This window comes from Penicillium odoratum (genome assembly GCF_028828045.1).
Source record: "Penicillium odoratum strain IBT 22623 chromosome Unknown utg000008l_segment0_segment0, whole genome shotgun sequence".
Taxonomy (NCBI): Eukaryota; Fungi; Ascomycota; class Eurotiomycetes; order Eurotiales; family Aspergillaceae; genus Penicillium; species Penicillium odoratum.
Window position 1 is genome coordinate 2,188,290 of NW_026643150.1, and position 16,424 is coordinate 2,204,713.

Below are 16,424 nucleotides of genomic sequence, written 5' to 3' on the forward strand. Positions count from 1 at the left end.
TTTGTATCTTTGATGAGTGAGATGTAATTGATGATAATATCAACACAGTACAGTATACAGGTGATTGTTAGAAGTAGTATGACTAATAATATATGGCTAAACATAGCATCCCCATAGTTAGTCACCACTTGACCATCTATATGGTGTATAGTCTTCAGTGCTAGAGATTTATTCTCATAAAAACTACGCATGGCACTTTATCTTCAAGTGGAATATTGGTGGAATATTGAACGAAGACATTGTGAATATAACCTGCCAACATTTCAATGTGAATGGCGTTACTTGGGCAATCTGGCAGCTTTAGGCTGAAAACTGTACTACTTGCCTGGAAATACGGAATAATAGGACCTCATTAATACAAAATGATGATAACAACATTCAATTCATACCCAAGTGAATTGGATAAATCAAAGAAACAAAAAACCGAAGGACAAAATTTATGGTTATAGATCAGCTGGACAGCGCCCGCATTGACATTGTGCCTCCCTTTTCCGTGAAAACCCATTCAATCTTCCCTTGTTTCGACATTTCTCTTGCTTCTAGCTTTATCACTTTACATTTTCCTTCCAGGCTATCCTCTATTCATCTTCCAAACCCTGTTTTTGAAGTCCTGGTGGATCACAAAGATCCTTACCGATCCCGGCTCCGCCCTGAGGCCTTGCCACAAGTGGCTTACATCTTTCTCCTCACTCAACCTCATTTACCGACGAACCACCCTCCCCCCATCACACGAAAATCCTTTTCTATTACGTTCCTACTCCCGACTGTCACTGAAATCTATCCAACGATTGATATCGCTTATTCACCCTTCTGACCTCCGGCTCGCCTAATGAAACGTTCATAAATTCCGTGGAATACGATCGCACACACCGCTCGAGATAGGGCCGTCATGGCGCGACGGTACGAGCTCGATGAGCTTCTATGGCTGCGCAACTCACCCCTTGCCACAAAACCTCCCGGTTTACCTCCCATCGAAGAATGGATGTGAGTCTACTCAACCTCCCCACTTTGGGGAACATCCCGCACCGTTCACATCACTAATCCATGCTCTTCGTCCAGGCCTCAACCGGATCCTACCACGCAGCGCAAACAACAGAACACTCGCGATCCTAATAACCCAAACGAAACACCTACAACCACTAACCGACGACCGAGCTTCTTTGAACCTCGTCATATCGCCCGAGGCTCCACTTCAGGTGCGCTTGTGCCCACTGGTACTCTCCATTGCATGCTTTCCATCCATTGAGCTAGCCACTAATCAAGCATTTAATTTATATAGAAGACATCATTCTCGGCCCCCCTAAAACCGCCTTTGCATCATCGCGCATCGGTGGTAAAGGATCATTCGACCTGACAGAGCGGTCCGCACGACCAGCTGAGACAGACGAGAAGAACGATCGATTCAATTTCCGAGATCGATTCTCGAAAGAGAAGGATGTCCCAGAGAAAGATCTGGACCGGCGCGATGTGAAGCCGGGTCTAAATGGCCGGCGCGGGGACAAGGAGGACTGGAATGCTGGACGCCCACGTCGCACCTTCGGCCCCGAAGAACAAGATCGCAAGCCACGCCGAAATGGAGAATTTGATCGATGGGAAAACCGAGAGAGTGCACGAGACCCCAATGTTGAACGGGGAACTCCAAACAGAGACCCCCGCTTCTTGAAGAAGGACGGCACCCCGGGACGGACCAAATATGATGGAAGCTGGTTCCGCGACGAGCATGCTCATGATGGTACTGAAGTTGATGATGATAAAATGGCGCTTCGCAACCGAGAATGGCGTCGTGATCGACACGGTGCGGATCGCGACTGGAACCGAGGAGGCAAGATGGAGCAGGAGCCGGAATGGTTGGACAGCAATGACCGAGATGAACCTCGACGGGCACACACACAGGAAGAGTTTGAGCGTTGGAAAGTGGCCATGAAGGCTGGCTCTGGTGGTGCTGCGCAAAAGCCCTCCAACTACGAAGAGAAGAGAGAAGCACCCGTCGAATCTGATACTCCCCAACAACCGGAGACTCGCCGCACCGACGGAGAGATCTTCAGCCAGTCAGGTCCCCAATTCATGGATGATAACTCGATGGACCGATTCTTTGGCATGCTAGGCGATCCCAAGCCTGCACCCCAAGAAGTTAGCCCGCCAGCTCCTGTTGAACCGGCCCCAATCAAGGAACTAGGGATCCCTAGTGGGAAGCTTGGGAAGTCATCTCGGTTTGCTGGATTGTTCAGTCCTCCACCCGACAGTCCTTCCAGGGGCCCCGAGCCGCAGCCTTTCCCCCAGACTCAGTCCGGAGGTACCCCAGTCAGTTCCCACAGCGACGCTGACCAAGAGGGTTTCCAGCGAATTCTCCAAATGCTTGGTGGTGGCGGTGGCCGATCTAACAATAGCACCCCCAATCAGGTAGATTCATCGCATCAATCGCGATCTATGTCAATGATGCCCGGGGAGCAGACACGTGGCCCCATGAACATGTCATCTCCGGCGCTTTCACGTCACGAATTTGCCAGCCCTCCACAGGAGAATCCTGTGGCCCAGTTTGCTGGTAAAGAACACCAGTCTCGTGACAGGGAAAACCTACTCCGTCTGATGCAACAAGTTCGGATTGGTCCCCCATCCGCCGGCCCGCCTCCTGGTCTGGTGCCAGAGATGATGAGCCGCCCTCCGCCGGGATTGACTGCCCAGAAGACACCAACCTTCCTGGATGATCCAGCAATTGCCAATATGCAGCGGCCAGATAGTGAGCAACTCCGACGCCGAGCGCCCAATGGACCTCCTATGGGATACTTCGATGATGGGCATTTCCCACAAGGCAACCAGGGCCCTATGACTCCTGGAGGGTCTCGACACCCCCAGGGTCCGAATCAGCAGCCCCCGATCCTTCAAAGGCCTCCAGGTCTGGAGCACCTGCCACCTCCCGGATGGACCGGTCAACCACCCCCTCAACAAGCAAATGGACCTATGGGTCCCCCACCCGGAATTCCCACTCCCAACCGCGGCATGAACCCTAACTTCCCCCCTGGAATGATGCCAATGCCTGGAGCCCAGCCCCCCATGAATGAGCGACAGGGCTTTCCTCGCGGCCCTCCTCCCGGCATGATGCCCCCGCCTGGATATATGGGTGGCCCCCCACCACCTGGGTTCCCTCCAATGCCACCTAACCCAGAGGTTATGATGGGGCTTGGCCCCGGCAGTCAGGGACCATTTGGACCCGGAAACCCGGGACCCCAGGGTCCTCCTCCCTCATCTCGTCTTTTGCTTGACATGTTTGGTCAGCCCAACGGTGGTGACATGCGAGGTGGCATGGTTGGCCCTGGTCACTTCCGGTAAAGGAGTCTGTGAAATGAACTCCGCTGCTCTCGTCCTACCGGCTTGACATCTACCGCCTACCTGGAATTTGTGAATACCTGGGCAAGTGTGCAGGGCAGAGCATGGGACGCAACATTTCTGACTCGGTTTTAACTCGGCCTGGTTACACGGCAACGTTGCATCTTCTCGAAGGATCAAAGCACCATATTACTTCTGATTTTGTTTCTCTTGTCTCCATTTCTTTTCCTGTATTTGCTGGTGCTATTTCTTGATATCATGATGCCCATGCTTGCACCTGATTCATATTACCCCGATCTCGGCTCTAGCTTCGTCTGGCTGTGACTGACTCTTGCTTCGCCGCATGTTTCGTCGGGGGTTTGATAATCTTCTCCCCCTTGTTGTTTATGATTCTCGAGAGATGTGACGTACTGTATGCCAAGTTGGGTCTAACTGAGCACAATTGATGACTGGGATATACCATGGAAAGATTTAGTGGTAGATAGATTGTGAGATGTATGTATTCCGGGTCTACATAGCTCTCCTTTAGACTCTGCTCATAGCTCCATAGGTGAATACAGTCTACTTATTACTAAGAATATTCGACTTTTCTCGGAAATGTAACCACGGCCTAGTTTAAGTGCGTATGATTCAAGGTTTTTTTTTATTCCCCTGCTATGAATCTCACCAAATCATCACTTCGAAGACTTTTTACGTAAATCCCTTTGGCTGTGGGGCGAAAAGAGTTCCGGCATAAGCATCAGGCTTGTACTTTTACATACTTCCATTGTCTTAATCAAACAGTTGCCCATTAGCTATATAATACATCCAATCACTATCCCCGGCGCAAATGAACACGTAAAATATATGCCGTAGAAGTATAGGTTCATGAGGCACGCCGCCTCGTACCATCCACAATATTTACAGTGCAAAGAAGAGATCATCCAATATAAACACTCTAGATGATAGCCTCAGAGGGGTCAAGAGCCTTAGCAGCAGCAAGAAGCGACTTGTAAATAGCAGACTCGTCAGTCTGGAGGGTAGTCAAGCAGTAAGGCAGGGCAGGCTTGGCAACGTGAATAAAGAAAGACTAAAGGAAGGGAATTAGTAATCTAGTGAGCAAAACCAGTATTCAGAGGTAGAAGAAGACTCACGCCAGTCTCGTCGTTAACCTTACTCAGCGCAGTCTGCAGGTCGTTACGCTGAGCCTTGTTGAAGTGGGACGCGCTGTCGACGAAAGCATTGTTCAGCTGAATACCAGTGAGGGCGAGCTATCATAGAGAATTTCATCAACGTGGTGGCCGACAATGAAGTTATAACAGAATAGCTTACCGAGTGGAAAGCCTGGCAAATGACCAGCTGGGTGGAGTCAGATAGTGGCTTGACAGGTTGATTCTTGCCGAGGTCCATGGCTTCGGCGTTGGCAGTGGTGTTGTAGGCAGAAACGACGTCCTCGAACGGTATTGTGTTAGTATGGAATTCAAGTTGATTTGGAAGTCTTGTCGAGTGCACTCACGTCAGCGGAGACGCTGTCGGTGTTGTCGTCCAGGTGGTTCAGCAGCAGGTAGGTCTGCTGGTAGCCAAGGTCGATCTGAGCGAGGCGGTTCTGCACCGCAGGAGCAATGTCGGTGGCATTGGTAGTAGCGGCGGCGCCGAGGGCCAGGCAGGAGGCGATGAGGACGTTCTTGAACTGCATATTAATGTTTTTCTGGGGTTGCTTGAGGAAGGTCTACAGCTGCTGTTGGGGGGTGATCTCTTTTATAGAGTTGAGGGCACCCACCACTACGGAAAACAAGCCCTAGGGTTTGTCATTTTATTTCTCAGGGCATGATGACATCGGATCCAGCAAGTAGTTCCCGCGCAGATAATAGTTCTTCAGTAACTGTGGATCTGGGAGGTATCCTAAGCTTATGATTCGAGTGGTTTCAGAGGATAAGCCGATCAGATCCTTAAATTTTGAAAAGGGGTGTTCGATTTGAAATTTATACGTCGATCGAGATTTCGTATCCGATGAATTCCGGACCCCTAAGAGGCACGATGCGAGATTTCTGCAGATCATTGCTTCCGGAGAGTTTCGGTGGATCTTCAACCCAATTCTTCCTTGGATTAAAGCATGCCAAATTCCAGGTTTAAGACAATAACTTTCGATTCTAGAATATAGGTGACATGATGAGATTCTAGGAAGAGTTCCGATTGTTTTTATGCGTACATAATACTGATTTATAGATGTTTTGATAGGCACATGTTTTGACTACTTGGGGTCGAAAATGGACCCTCGATTTCTTATGATTTTACTATTTATTCTAAGTAAGATTGTTGGATTCGAGGCAGGATTTTAATCGTTTCCATGTGTCAATTGTTTCCATGTGCAACAATTGTTTTATAGGTTATTCTGCCTAAGGAATTCATTTTAATAATGGCCAGAACGTTCCTCGAGCTTGGTCGGGGGTTTGAACTATGACCCTTGATTTTACGATGTATAATTTAGATTAGATATAATTTTTGGATTCTAGGTAGATTTTTGATCCTATCAATATGATTTTTTTAATAGTGATTTTCTACGATGAAAACTTCAAAATTTCCGGGGATCAAAACTGAACCTTTGTTTTCACGGGTCTTACTATAGAAATTGAAATTTAGTCTGAACAAGATCTTTGGATTTTGAGCAGAAGTTTGATCATATCTAAGTGCAACTGTTAAGTAATGGATTTTTCTGCCTAAGTACTTGTGAGGATCCAGAGACAGGGAGTGCCATAATTGGCAATTTTTTCTCTTCTTGAAACCGGTTTTCCTCTGAGTCTTGAAATAAAGATGTCTTAATATCCTACCTAGGGACCTTTCCATCGTCATTATACTGGAGTATGCACATGTGGCACGTCTGCAAGGGCCATGGCTTCGGCCCAAAGCTGCTTTCCTGCAGTGTTACACGCACAACCAAACCACAATACTGATTTTAAAACTAGCTTGAGATCATCCCACTTTGACAAGCCACAGATTTGGGCAAGGTATCTGAGCTCCTGAAGAAACCACGGTCTCTTTTTGTATCCCGTTGCCGCGATTCCGCCCAGAACAAGGCACCAACAACGCACCTTTGTCACCTCCGAGCTCTCAGTGCCATTGCCATCACCGTATAATTGCAACTCCGCTTGCAAATTTCTTGCAAGGGACAAGAGTGGAGCGCTTTCGTGTGGCAATGGGAAGGTCACGCCCACCCCAAAGATCATCAAAGCTAGACGACAGGCTTCGTATATAGGGCAAAATTGAAGGAGCATGGCACCAAGCTGGCTTGCAGGCAAAAGAGACATTATATGCCATTGTGTCAGGTTTCGATAATCGCATAGAACTCTACCGCCTAGTTCCAAGTCAATCCCATCCTGAAATCTTTCAACAAGCGAGACATATGATCGCAAACCGCGAAAAACTTGGTACATTTCCGTCGTCAACTGAATATTCGTGAGAACATCTTGAGCAGGGAAGGTCATTGCGGCTGCAGAGCAATCCAAGTCTTGCAATGTCAAGTGCTGTCCTTGGAGAGAGACAAATGGGAGATACGGCCGTGATAAAGATCTGCTTGCGCCCAATATACAAGAACTGTCCCTGCGTGATCAGCAAAAGCAGCTGGATCTTTCAAACAGGACAATAACCTACAACGATATGACGGCCGCAAGTCCAGGAAGCTGTATTGCGCGTATACCGCCTCTCAAATGAAGAAGCTGAATCAATCCGGCCTGGTGCACTGGATGAGCCGATAACTTCCCGTAAATATCGAGCCACTGCAAGCTTCGCAAGGGAGCCTGGAATGGAGATTGGATATTCTTCCTCCAATCTAAATTCTGATCAAATTTATTATTAGCCATGCACAAAACCGACAGCAGTATTGCATCTGATGTAGCTTGCAGTGGGTCTTGAATTGCATCATTGATCTTGGCGATTGTATCGCATTCGCATACTACCATTTGCCTAATATCGTCTGCGCTAAAATCCCCCTGTCCTTTCAACATCCACCGCGCTCTCCTGTGGGAATATGAGCCATATAGCATGGCACTATGGAGAGCCGGATGCTCGATGGAGTGAGAAAACCATTCCACTCCTCCATGGCCTGCGTCTGACAATGGTCGAGGCATCAACCCGGGCCATAAGACCGAGAGAGCTAAAGACAGTAAGCTTTTACCAGGGATCGGGAGGTAGCATGTTCTTACAATATTTGTTGCAGGTACTGACCATATTCGGTGGCACAGGGGAAGGCAGTGTTTGAAAGGGATCCAATATATCTCCATCAAGAGAGGTGATTGTTGAAAGATCTTCGTCGGTGGATCGAGAGCCCCAAAAACTCACACTCGGCCGAGGTGAAGCTTGGAATACATCTTCTGCAACAATATCTCCTTGGAAATAGAACCCTTCATCTGGGACTGTGGACGAGGATGCAGATGAGGATGAGAATGATGAGGAAGCTGCGCCTCGGCCAACGGTACATGTTGAAAGTGACGCATGTCTTATTTCCCCGGTCTCTTGCAAGCTGCTAGAAACTTCACAATCGTCCTCTCTGCCTCCTTCTCCACTATACTTTCGAGCTCGGCCTCGGACCTGTAGCCACCTCCATCTTCCGGCGTGCGAACGAACAACTCTGAGAGATTCTGATTTAGTTGCTTCGGATGAAGGATCCGCAATGATGAAACGCAAAGCGCCTTTCTCGCTGCTCGGCACGCGCTTGATATGATTTCCCCTAGGCATGATTTCTATTGTACCAAGGCTTTAAGCGCAGCTTCGGCCATAATGATGGCCAGAAAAAATAAACAATGATCGTTGTATTGCTTATTGTGCTTGATTCAGCAGTGATAAGAGACAGGCGGTCCATAGCCTATCGATTATTTCTTCTTCCTTTGACACGGTTAATCCTGTCAGACGTATCTTAGATAATCTCGGATTGCTACGCCCATGCCCATATCCCCATTTGGGCTTAGTATTGATAGACGTGGACATATGATTGGACATTTTCAGCCACACAATAACACATGACAAGACGTCAGTTACAAGAACATCTTAGCGCATACTTGGCGCATCTTCACGTGGTGAGGTGGACGGTTAGGAATCTTCAGCGGGATACTAATTAAGATCCTTGTATGTAGTCAGTAGATGTTAAGGTGCACTCCTCATTCCTAGAGCAATGTAATATAATGTACTTGATCAGTGCTCGAGGGACTCCATGCAGTATAATATGTCGCAGCAGACTTACAATGGGTTACCATCCGGCTCAAAGCACCCATCTACAAGAAGTGACATTTTTGCTGCTTCAAGACGTTCTGCTTCCTATATGCTTTTCCCTATACTTTTGAATGCATGATTCATTTCACCCAGCCCATAAAGTTTCCAGCTACAGATAGCCAACTATCACCAAGCTAGGAATATGATTTCCGACCAATCCTGGTAGTGTATTCAACTACGGCTGGTGGAAAAAACGGGTTTTCTTAATTGCATCTCTAATTGGTGCGTTCTTGTTCGGGCTTGGCTTGATGCTCATAATTTACACAGTCAATCCTCGGATTGGCTGCATGGTAGTTGTGTCATAGGGGGACGAGACTTGTGCCAAGAGCATAAAGCCTAATGAAGCTATGGCTTGAAGTCAACTCACCACGAGCTACTCGTATTTCTGATGCAGCTGTAGCGTGGCTTCTTGACCATTCCGACATGAATTGAACTCTTTGATATGAGGTGTTCAGAGGATGAACGGACATCAGATAAATGTGACTATAGACTGAAATAAAAAATCGACTGACAACAACTGGATGCAGTCCTTGCGGCTTCCCCTATTATATTTAAATTTTCAAAGCTGATAGCTTTATAGATACCCTGGCTTAGTTGATAATAATAAAAAAGGCAGGTAGCGCAGTTACCGCATAAGCGATAAGATGAGAGCCTCGGCACCCTTCAATTTCAAGCCGCTCATATAGCAGAATCTTTTGCTCTGTTATCTTAAAGTCGGTCACTAGGTGACTTTTTTTACACAAGTTGGGCTGGTATTGAGGAGAATGTCCTAGTTTGGGCTTTGGGCGCTGATGATTTACGCCCCAGTCAGCTCCTGGCGTAAGATAGGGTGTATTTTCGAAACGGATTGAATTCTAAATGTGGAGAAATCAACGTTAATGTTAGCTAAACAAGGGTCCAGGATTGTTCAGTAAGCCTTAGATCAAATGTACGATTATGAAATCACACCCGTAAAATTTGTATACGTACGCTTATCAAGTAGTTGCAACTGGATCAGGGTGCCAATCTCCTCAAGGCATCATCTGTCTTATTTCTCATCGCATTTCTAGCCTTGATATATGCTTTGACGAACTACTGGAGCCGGAGACATGATTTGTCGGAGCCGGCTCGCACAATGTTTTACTACAATGTCAGTGGTGCTTCAACTGATGCTTTTGAGGGCTATCTACTCATTGCTGATTTAATTTGGACGCCACGACCTCGGAAGAACACACTCAGAAGGTCAATATGTTCACTGGCAGCTGGATAATTTACTTGTTCCATGATTTTCTGCGGCAGATGCGTGTAGTAATCACGTTTATGGTAGCTGGGATGATGGCGCAAAGAAGAATGGGAAGTTATGAAGGCCAACGATGACATGTAATGTTCTGAGTCATATTTTGCCTACACCTAGGGAGCCTTACTCGTTTCAAATTTAGCATTTTAATACTCTAGCATTCTCATTATCTCCAAGTCGAGTCAACATCATAATTCTACTTCAACAACAGCTCCCGTGCTCACCGTGCTTCTTGTGGGTATCTACTGGCGGTAGGAAAGGTGGCGAGAAAGGATGAGCCATACAGGTTATATGAATTCACATTCGTTTAACATTGAAGTTTTAATACCAATTTCCATCAACTAAAAATATTCACACTTTGAATTGGGGGGCTTGGGTAGGAACGATAAGTTGGTCGAATTGCTACTAAATAGGGCTCGTTCTTTCCCTTGACCGATGTCAGAATCCAGTTTTAGATACTCTACTTACTATTAGGCACAAACGGACAATTATCAAAAATCATACAAAGCACTCGAGTATCTATTTAAACCCCTCTCAGGATTTGAATGATTGGCCGGTGGCCACCCAGGATGGTTGACATGGAGGTATCGTCTGAATGGCGAGGCACAACAACAATGTCAACTCACTTCCAAAATACTTTCACTCCAACTCGTTTGCCTTCCCCTCTTTCCAAGCCTTTCCCTCCTCCACAAAGGCAAGGCTCGTGTGGAAGTCGGGCTTCGTCTAGCCCCTCCAGTCAACTTCGAAGTCAACTGCAATTAGCAATCCTACCCTCGTCCCAGCCTATGGCATCACAGCCCCAGGCCGGGGTGCCTTATGACCCAGAAAGTCCCATCGTACCGCGTACAGCGATCTTTGAACGAGCAATGCGTCGTTCCAGAGATACCGGAGGTAAAGATTCTCTTAGTTGAGGTGATATCCGCGACTTACCAAGCTATTTGCTGACCGATTCCATCTTTGCTTTAAGACCAAACGCCTCCTCAAGACAATACCGAAGATGAGGATATGGTTGGATATTCTTGCGAATCTACAATGACCTCTCCCTGTGACAGGTTTAGCGACTCTACCTCGACCGTGCGGAAACTCGACCTCCGTAGCCCCCGCCGCGTCTGGGAGTCAACTTCCAAATCCAAATACAAGGGGGGCCTGTATTTCGACATCCACGAAGACGCACCGGGCAAGATGTCACCCGATCGCCACTCCCCAGGGTCCTATAGCGACCTCGGAGAAGACAAGGAAAATCTCTTTGCCACCGGCTCTGACTACCATTCTTCCATGGAACCCGACACTGAAGATAGGAACATTGACTATGACCGTCTCAGCGATGACCAGGACGTCTTTGGATTCGTTGTCCCTTACGCCGATGCTCTTTCTGAGCTCCCCGTCAACGAAGAGGGACAAATTGCGCGCCCTGTCCCATTTGTTCCTAATCCTCCTGTCCCTACCGAGACTGTTCGCCCTGTGGTACGAATGGGGATGCAAATGCGAGACGAAGATGAAGATTCAGTTGAGCAATGGGGTACTTGGGAGGATGCCTTGAACCCTGACCAGATTCGGGAACTGCGACGCCTGAGTGATGTCTTTATCCGTGGATCCCTGCAGCGAGAGGCTCGTAGTCGCCAGTACCCCATGCGAGACTATGAGGATGTTCAGGGCTCGGCCAACATCTTAATGGAAGCTCGCCGCGTCACTGAGTATACACGCCACCAGGTTCGTCGACGGGCCTCTGAGGGAGACGGGGCTTAGCTGAACGATGGACAGCGATGCGACTTTGGTGGGAACGGCCAGATAAGTGATGTTTTTCGGACTACGGTGTTTCAGTTCCTTGAGCGGATTTTATGGATTTCATGCTGTTTTATCCGACCTTCAGAAGTTAACAAGTCGAATTTTCTAGTGTACGGCACAAGTTCACTGTGTCACTCATTTATTAACAGTGCAGTTGCTATTTACAAAAAAGAACTGTGAACAAAACACCAACCCAAGAGACTGTATTTGTTACCCGTAAGCACCCAAAAGGTCCATATTGCCTCGGAGTGAAAGCTGAAAGGTCTCTGCATGATTTCTTTGCTTCTGATTCTCCTATTCGGACCAGAGCCTACTTCGTGATACTCATATAAAAGCCAATAATAGAGAGAATCTTTCTTACTAAAGGGACATTTTGAATAGATACGACGACGGGTATTGTATTATATCGGTGGTTCTAACTCGAGGACGCCATCCAGAATTGAATCCGGTGTCACGTCCGCTAGTACACGAGACACGGTGACGAGGTCGCTTCCATATTGGAGACTTCGATCATCATCAGGCGAGGCAACAACAATACGATGACGGAAAACCTTTCTCGCGGCCAAAACCACAATTGAAGGTGTGAGGTAATCGATGCCATGCAGTGGTGTCAGGAATCTGCAAACCAGAGTTAATTTTGAACATTTCAAATACTTTAGTCTCGACTCACTGCGCAAGCCGGGCGAATTGATTGTTCGCCCTTGCAGATACCCCACCAGCAACTGCGCGACTGAGACGCAAGAACACAACAATATCCTGGATATAACGAACCACTTCAGCGTTCATAGTGACCGACTTGCTGGCTTCGCATAATTTTTCTATCACCTATTGAGAAGTGAGATAAGTCATTGGCACAGAATAACAGAATGCTTACCATGCAGTTGACCTTTGGACTTGTCTTCTGGGTGTACTTTGGGGTGTGAATAACAGAAGATGCAGAAAGTTGGCCGTCGGAAAGCCAATCGTTCTCTTCAAGATAAAGGAACCCATCGTCAGGCTCATGGAAATGTGAGATGAACAACTGGTCACGCTATGAACATTACGTTAGAGAACTCCCGCAGATTACGTTAAGAGTCACCTACCAGATGTGTCTTTAGTGGTGGTTGCAGCTCAGCAGAGTCCCGCGCTACGACAGGCACGAATAAGAAATCTGCAGGTGCATGGAGGATGCTGATTTCTGTCACTAATTGCTTGGTCCGCATTAACTGCAGTAGTCAGTATTTTGCCGAGACGCGACCAAGTACTAAGCTTTACCTGCAATGCTTGAGCTTGAAAGTCTTCGCTCGTCAAGTTGAAGTCTTTGGCAATGATAACGTTGACCACGTTTGGTTCGTCAGCTACCATACCCGGGATCGGAGACTTGTTGCCGTCCCGATGCCCACCAATGTAGGACGAAATAATACTGGACTGAGAATGATTAGTCGATCTTCAGAGGATTATATGAGCAATTACCCCTACTGATTCAGTTTTCGCTCGAGAGTATGATGGGCGGGCCTGGGTTTTGCGAGCGTTCGCAGTGAGGATCTCATTGTAAATGTCCTCGATGGAAGTCTCGGAGCCACAGTCGACAATGGAGTATGACAGATTAAATGTATTAGCGCAAATCTATAATTTGTATTAGTCTCTTCAATACCGCTTTATCGTTGTGAGGTGTAATACCAGCGCAAGTTCTTTGCCAAGGTCATGAACAGAGTCGCCCGTAGTCTCAATCAGGCAATGTTCACGGGCGGCGAGACACAGGAAGAGAGCCACTTCGAGATCGGACAGTTGTCGTGCAACATCCTCAAGGCTCGTATCATCCATAATTGAGCTCCATAGGCTACCAAATCTCCATCAGCGTGACAAATAGGAGTAATAGGCAAGCGGGGATAACGGGGATCAAGAACATGATGTCGACAGTGCCTTGGTGCCTTAATGATGAGGCGCCAATAGCTCTCTAAAAGGGCCTAGCGCGAACACCCCCGGGGAAGCTGCGGCGTCACTTGATCCGTCACCAACGACACGGGGGTGTATGGTCATTACTGGGCCATCGTCTGTGATTATCAGCCCGAAATGGCACCTTCAAATCCTCTCGCCAACTGGGAGAAAGTTGGCGACAGCTTTTATCGCAAAATCCCCATATATGACGCCATCTTTGATGAGGAAGTTGAACTAGAGAACTACATCGTCGCGGGCGCGCCGTACGGTGGAGCTATCGGTATGGTTCCTTCTTAATTTATAACAATCCCAGCTAAACGAAATATTTCTGTAGCGCTTTATCGCGATGAGAGCAAGCCGATCAGGTTGCGGGATTCACAGGCTTCCCGATCGTGCATCGATGTTTACTCCTGCTCGGGAAAACAAATTAACAGAATCAATGTGTGTCTGATCCATCTTCCGTTATTTCTTGAAGCTAACCATTCTGCTAGTGGGAACAAGCCACTATCCGTGGAATCGGCTGGTCCGACAAAGAAGAGCTCTTGGTCGTTGCTGAGGATGGCACAGTCCGCCGTTATTTCGGCTTGGACGGTGATTTCACATCCTTTTCCCTTGGAAACGTAAGATAAACGTTAACCCCTCCTTGGAGTCCGACTGACAGTACCAGGGTGCCGAAGAATATGGCGTGAGGGACTGCCAATTCTGGTCATCCGGCCTGGTGGCATTGCTGTCCAACAACCAGCTGATTGCGGTTTCAAAATATGATGAGCCACGACCAAAGCTTTTGGCGCCTTGTCCTGAAGGCGAAGTCTCTTCATGGGCGTTGATCCCACCCGCGCACACCCTTTCGCGCTCCGTGGAGGTCTTACTCGCGGTTGATAAGACAGTCTATCTAGTGGACTCTACAGAGGCTGAGGACAAAATCCTGCAAGATGGTCCATTTAAGCATGTCAGTGTGTCCCCAACCGGACGTTCTGTCGCGCTTTTCACTGGCGAGGGCAAGTTGTGGGTTGTCAGCAATGACTTCCAGAACAAGCTTAGCGAGTATGATTCGAAGTCTCGAGTGCCCCCTAGCACCATAAAATGGTGTGGAGATGATGCGGTCATTCTCGCCTGGGAAGATGAGATTCATCTTGTCGGGCCTAGTGGTGCTGCATCCAAGTAGGTAACCCTCTCTTTGCGGTTGTGATGGGGACTAATCCTTGATAGATACTACTATGACGGCCGCGTGCATGTCATATCTGAGTTTGACGGAGTTCGTCTGCTCACCAATGATACTTGTGAATTTTTGCACAAAGTCCACGGCGTCACAGAAGAGATTTTTCGGCTCGGCTCTAGCTCACCTGCTTCGGTACTACTTGACTCCGTGGATCAGTTAGAAAAAAAGTCTCCTAAAGCAGATGAGAACATTCAACGAATTCGCTCAAGCCTTCCTGCAGCGGTTGATTCATGTATTAAGGCTGCTGGTCATGAGTTCGATGCCTATTGGCAGAAACGATTGTTGAAGGCAGCATCATTTGGGAAATCCGTACTCGAGCTTTACAACAGCGACGAATTTGTTGAGATGACAGAAAAGCTGAGAGTCTTGACAGCTGTGAGAGATTATCAAATCGGCTTGCCACTGTCATATGAACAATATCTGCGTCTCACTCCTGAGGGGCTCATTGAACGTCTGATTAGCCGTCACGAATATCTCCTTGCGATCAGGGTTTCTGAATATCTTCAGATACCTGCAGACCGTATCTATGTCCATTGGGCAAGTCAAAAGGTCCGGGTTTCTACAGTAGACGATGAAGCCGTATGCAAGCTCATTGTCCAAAGACTGGAAGGCAAGCCAGGTATCTCCTTCGAAGTCATTGCACAAACAGCCTATGATGAGGGTCGATCACACCTTGCTACCCAGCTCTTAAACCACGAACCACGAGCTGGCAAACAAGTCCCCTTGCTACTCAAAATGGAGGAAGATGAACTTGCTCTAGACAAGGCAATTGAAAGCGGAGATGATGATCTGGTAAATTATGTCCTTCTGCATCTGAAGAGTACGATCCCTCTGGCGAGCTTCTTCCGGATGATTAACACTCGTCCTATGGCATCTGCACTTGTTGAAACGGCTGCCCGGGACGAAGACACCGAGCTCTTGAAGGATCTATATTATCAAGACGATCGACCCATTGATGGATCCAATGCGCTCTTGTCAGAAGCTTTACGTGAATCAGATCCCCAACGCCAGACGGAGAAACTCGCGCTTGCATCGCGCCTACTATCCGACTCAAAAGATCCCACGGTGGTCTTACAACAAAAATTGATATCCGAAGCATCTCAGCTCCTCAAGGCACAGGAATCATTGGATAAAGACCTTGCAGATCACTCTGAGTTCACGGGTCTCAGTTTGAATGAAACGGTCTACCGACTATTCCGGGCTGGCTACGGAAAACGGGCCCACAAAATGCAGAGCGAATTTAAGATGCCAGAGAAGACATACTGGTGGTTGCGCCTTCGAGCCCTGGTGGCAAAACGCGACTGGGGTGAGCTGGAGGAGATTGGCAGGAACAAAAAGTCCCCTATTGGGTGGGAGGTAAGATTTCTAATCACGGAGCCGCTTCGAAAAATGCTCACACTAGATAACAGCCTTTCTATAACGAGGTTCTTGGCGCTGGAAATACAAAGCTTGCGTCGTTATTCGTCCCTAAATGCACAACCCTACCAGTCGCCGACCGGATTGAAATGTGGATCAAGTGTGGAATGATCGTCAAGGCGGGAGAAGAGGCACAAAAGGCCAAAGACGTGAACACACTCGAACTCCTTCGCACTAAGGCGTCCGGTCCTGCCATTGCGGAAATCGAGCGCATGATCAACCAACTCAGACCGAGGAAATAATCCG

The 16,424-nt window shown here is 47.8% G+C and overlaps 5 protein-coding genes across 5 annotated transcripts; 3 read left to right on the top strand and 2 right to left on the bottom strand.

The window, feature by feature from the left end:
- Positions 1-889: 889 nt before the first annotated feature.
- On the top strand, positions 890-3,327 carry N7520_011031 (uncharacterized protein; the record flags this gene model as incomplete). Its single annotated transcript, XM_057144964.1, has 3 exons — positions 890-984; positions 1,060-1,214; positions 1,280-3,327. 3 exons carry the CDS (start codon positions 890-892, stop codon positions 3,325-3,327), a joined length of 2,298 nt encoding a protein of 765 aa, XP_056990718.1.
- A 934-nt stretch (positions 3,328-4,261) lies between these two features.
- N7520_011032 (uncharacterized protein) lies at positions 4,262-4,999 on the bottom strand (the record flags this gene model as incomplete). The annotated part of the gene is made up of 4 exons (XM_057144965.1): positions 4,262-4,393; positions 4,458-4,574; positions 4,636-4,755; positions 4,820-4,999. The coding sequence occupies 4 exons, from the start codon at positions 4,997-4,999 to the stop codon at positions 4,262-4,264; spliced, it is 549 nt and encodes a 182-aa protein (XP_056990719.1).
- A 5,874-nt stretch (positions 5,000-10,873) lies between these two features.
- N7520_011033 (uncharacterized protein) lies at positions 10,874-11,587 on the top strand (the record flags this gene model as incomplete). Its single annotated transcript, XM_057144966.1, has 1 exon — positions 10,874-11,587. The coding sequence occupies one exon, from the start codon at positions 10,874-10,876 to the stop codon at positions 11,585-11,587; it is 714 nt and encodes a 237-aa protein (XP_056990720.1).
- Positions 11,588-12,027: 440 nt separating this feature from the next.
- On the bottom strand, positions 12,028-13,429 carry N7520_011034 (uncharacterized protein; the record flags this gene model as incomplete). The annotated part of the gene is made up of 7 exons (XM_057144967.1): positions 12,028-12,244; positions 12,297-12,451; positions 12,501-12,656; positions 12,709-12,831; positions 12,881-13,033; positions 13,079-13,231; positions 13,286-13,429. 7 exons carry the CDS (start codon positions 13,427-13,429, stop codon positions 12,028-12,030), a joined length of 1,101 nt encoding a protein of 366 aa, XP_056990721.1.
- Positions 13,430-13,678: 249 nt separating this feature from the next.
- On the top strand, positions 13,679-16,420 carry vp16 (tethering complex subunit VPS16; the record flags this gene model as incomplete). Its single annotated transcript, XM_057144968.1, has 6 exons — positions 13,679-13,823; positions 13,878-13,984; positions 14,035-14,163; positions 14,211-14,704; positions 14,753-16,118; positions 16,172-16,420. 6 exons carry the CDS (start codon positions 13,679-13,681, stop codon positions 16,418-16,420), a joined length of 2,490 nt encoding a protein of 829 aa, XP_056990722.1.
- Between the last annotated feature and the right edge of the window lie 4 nt (positions 16,421-16,424).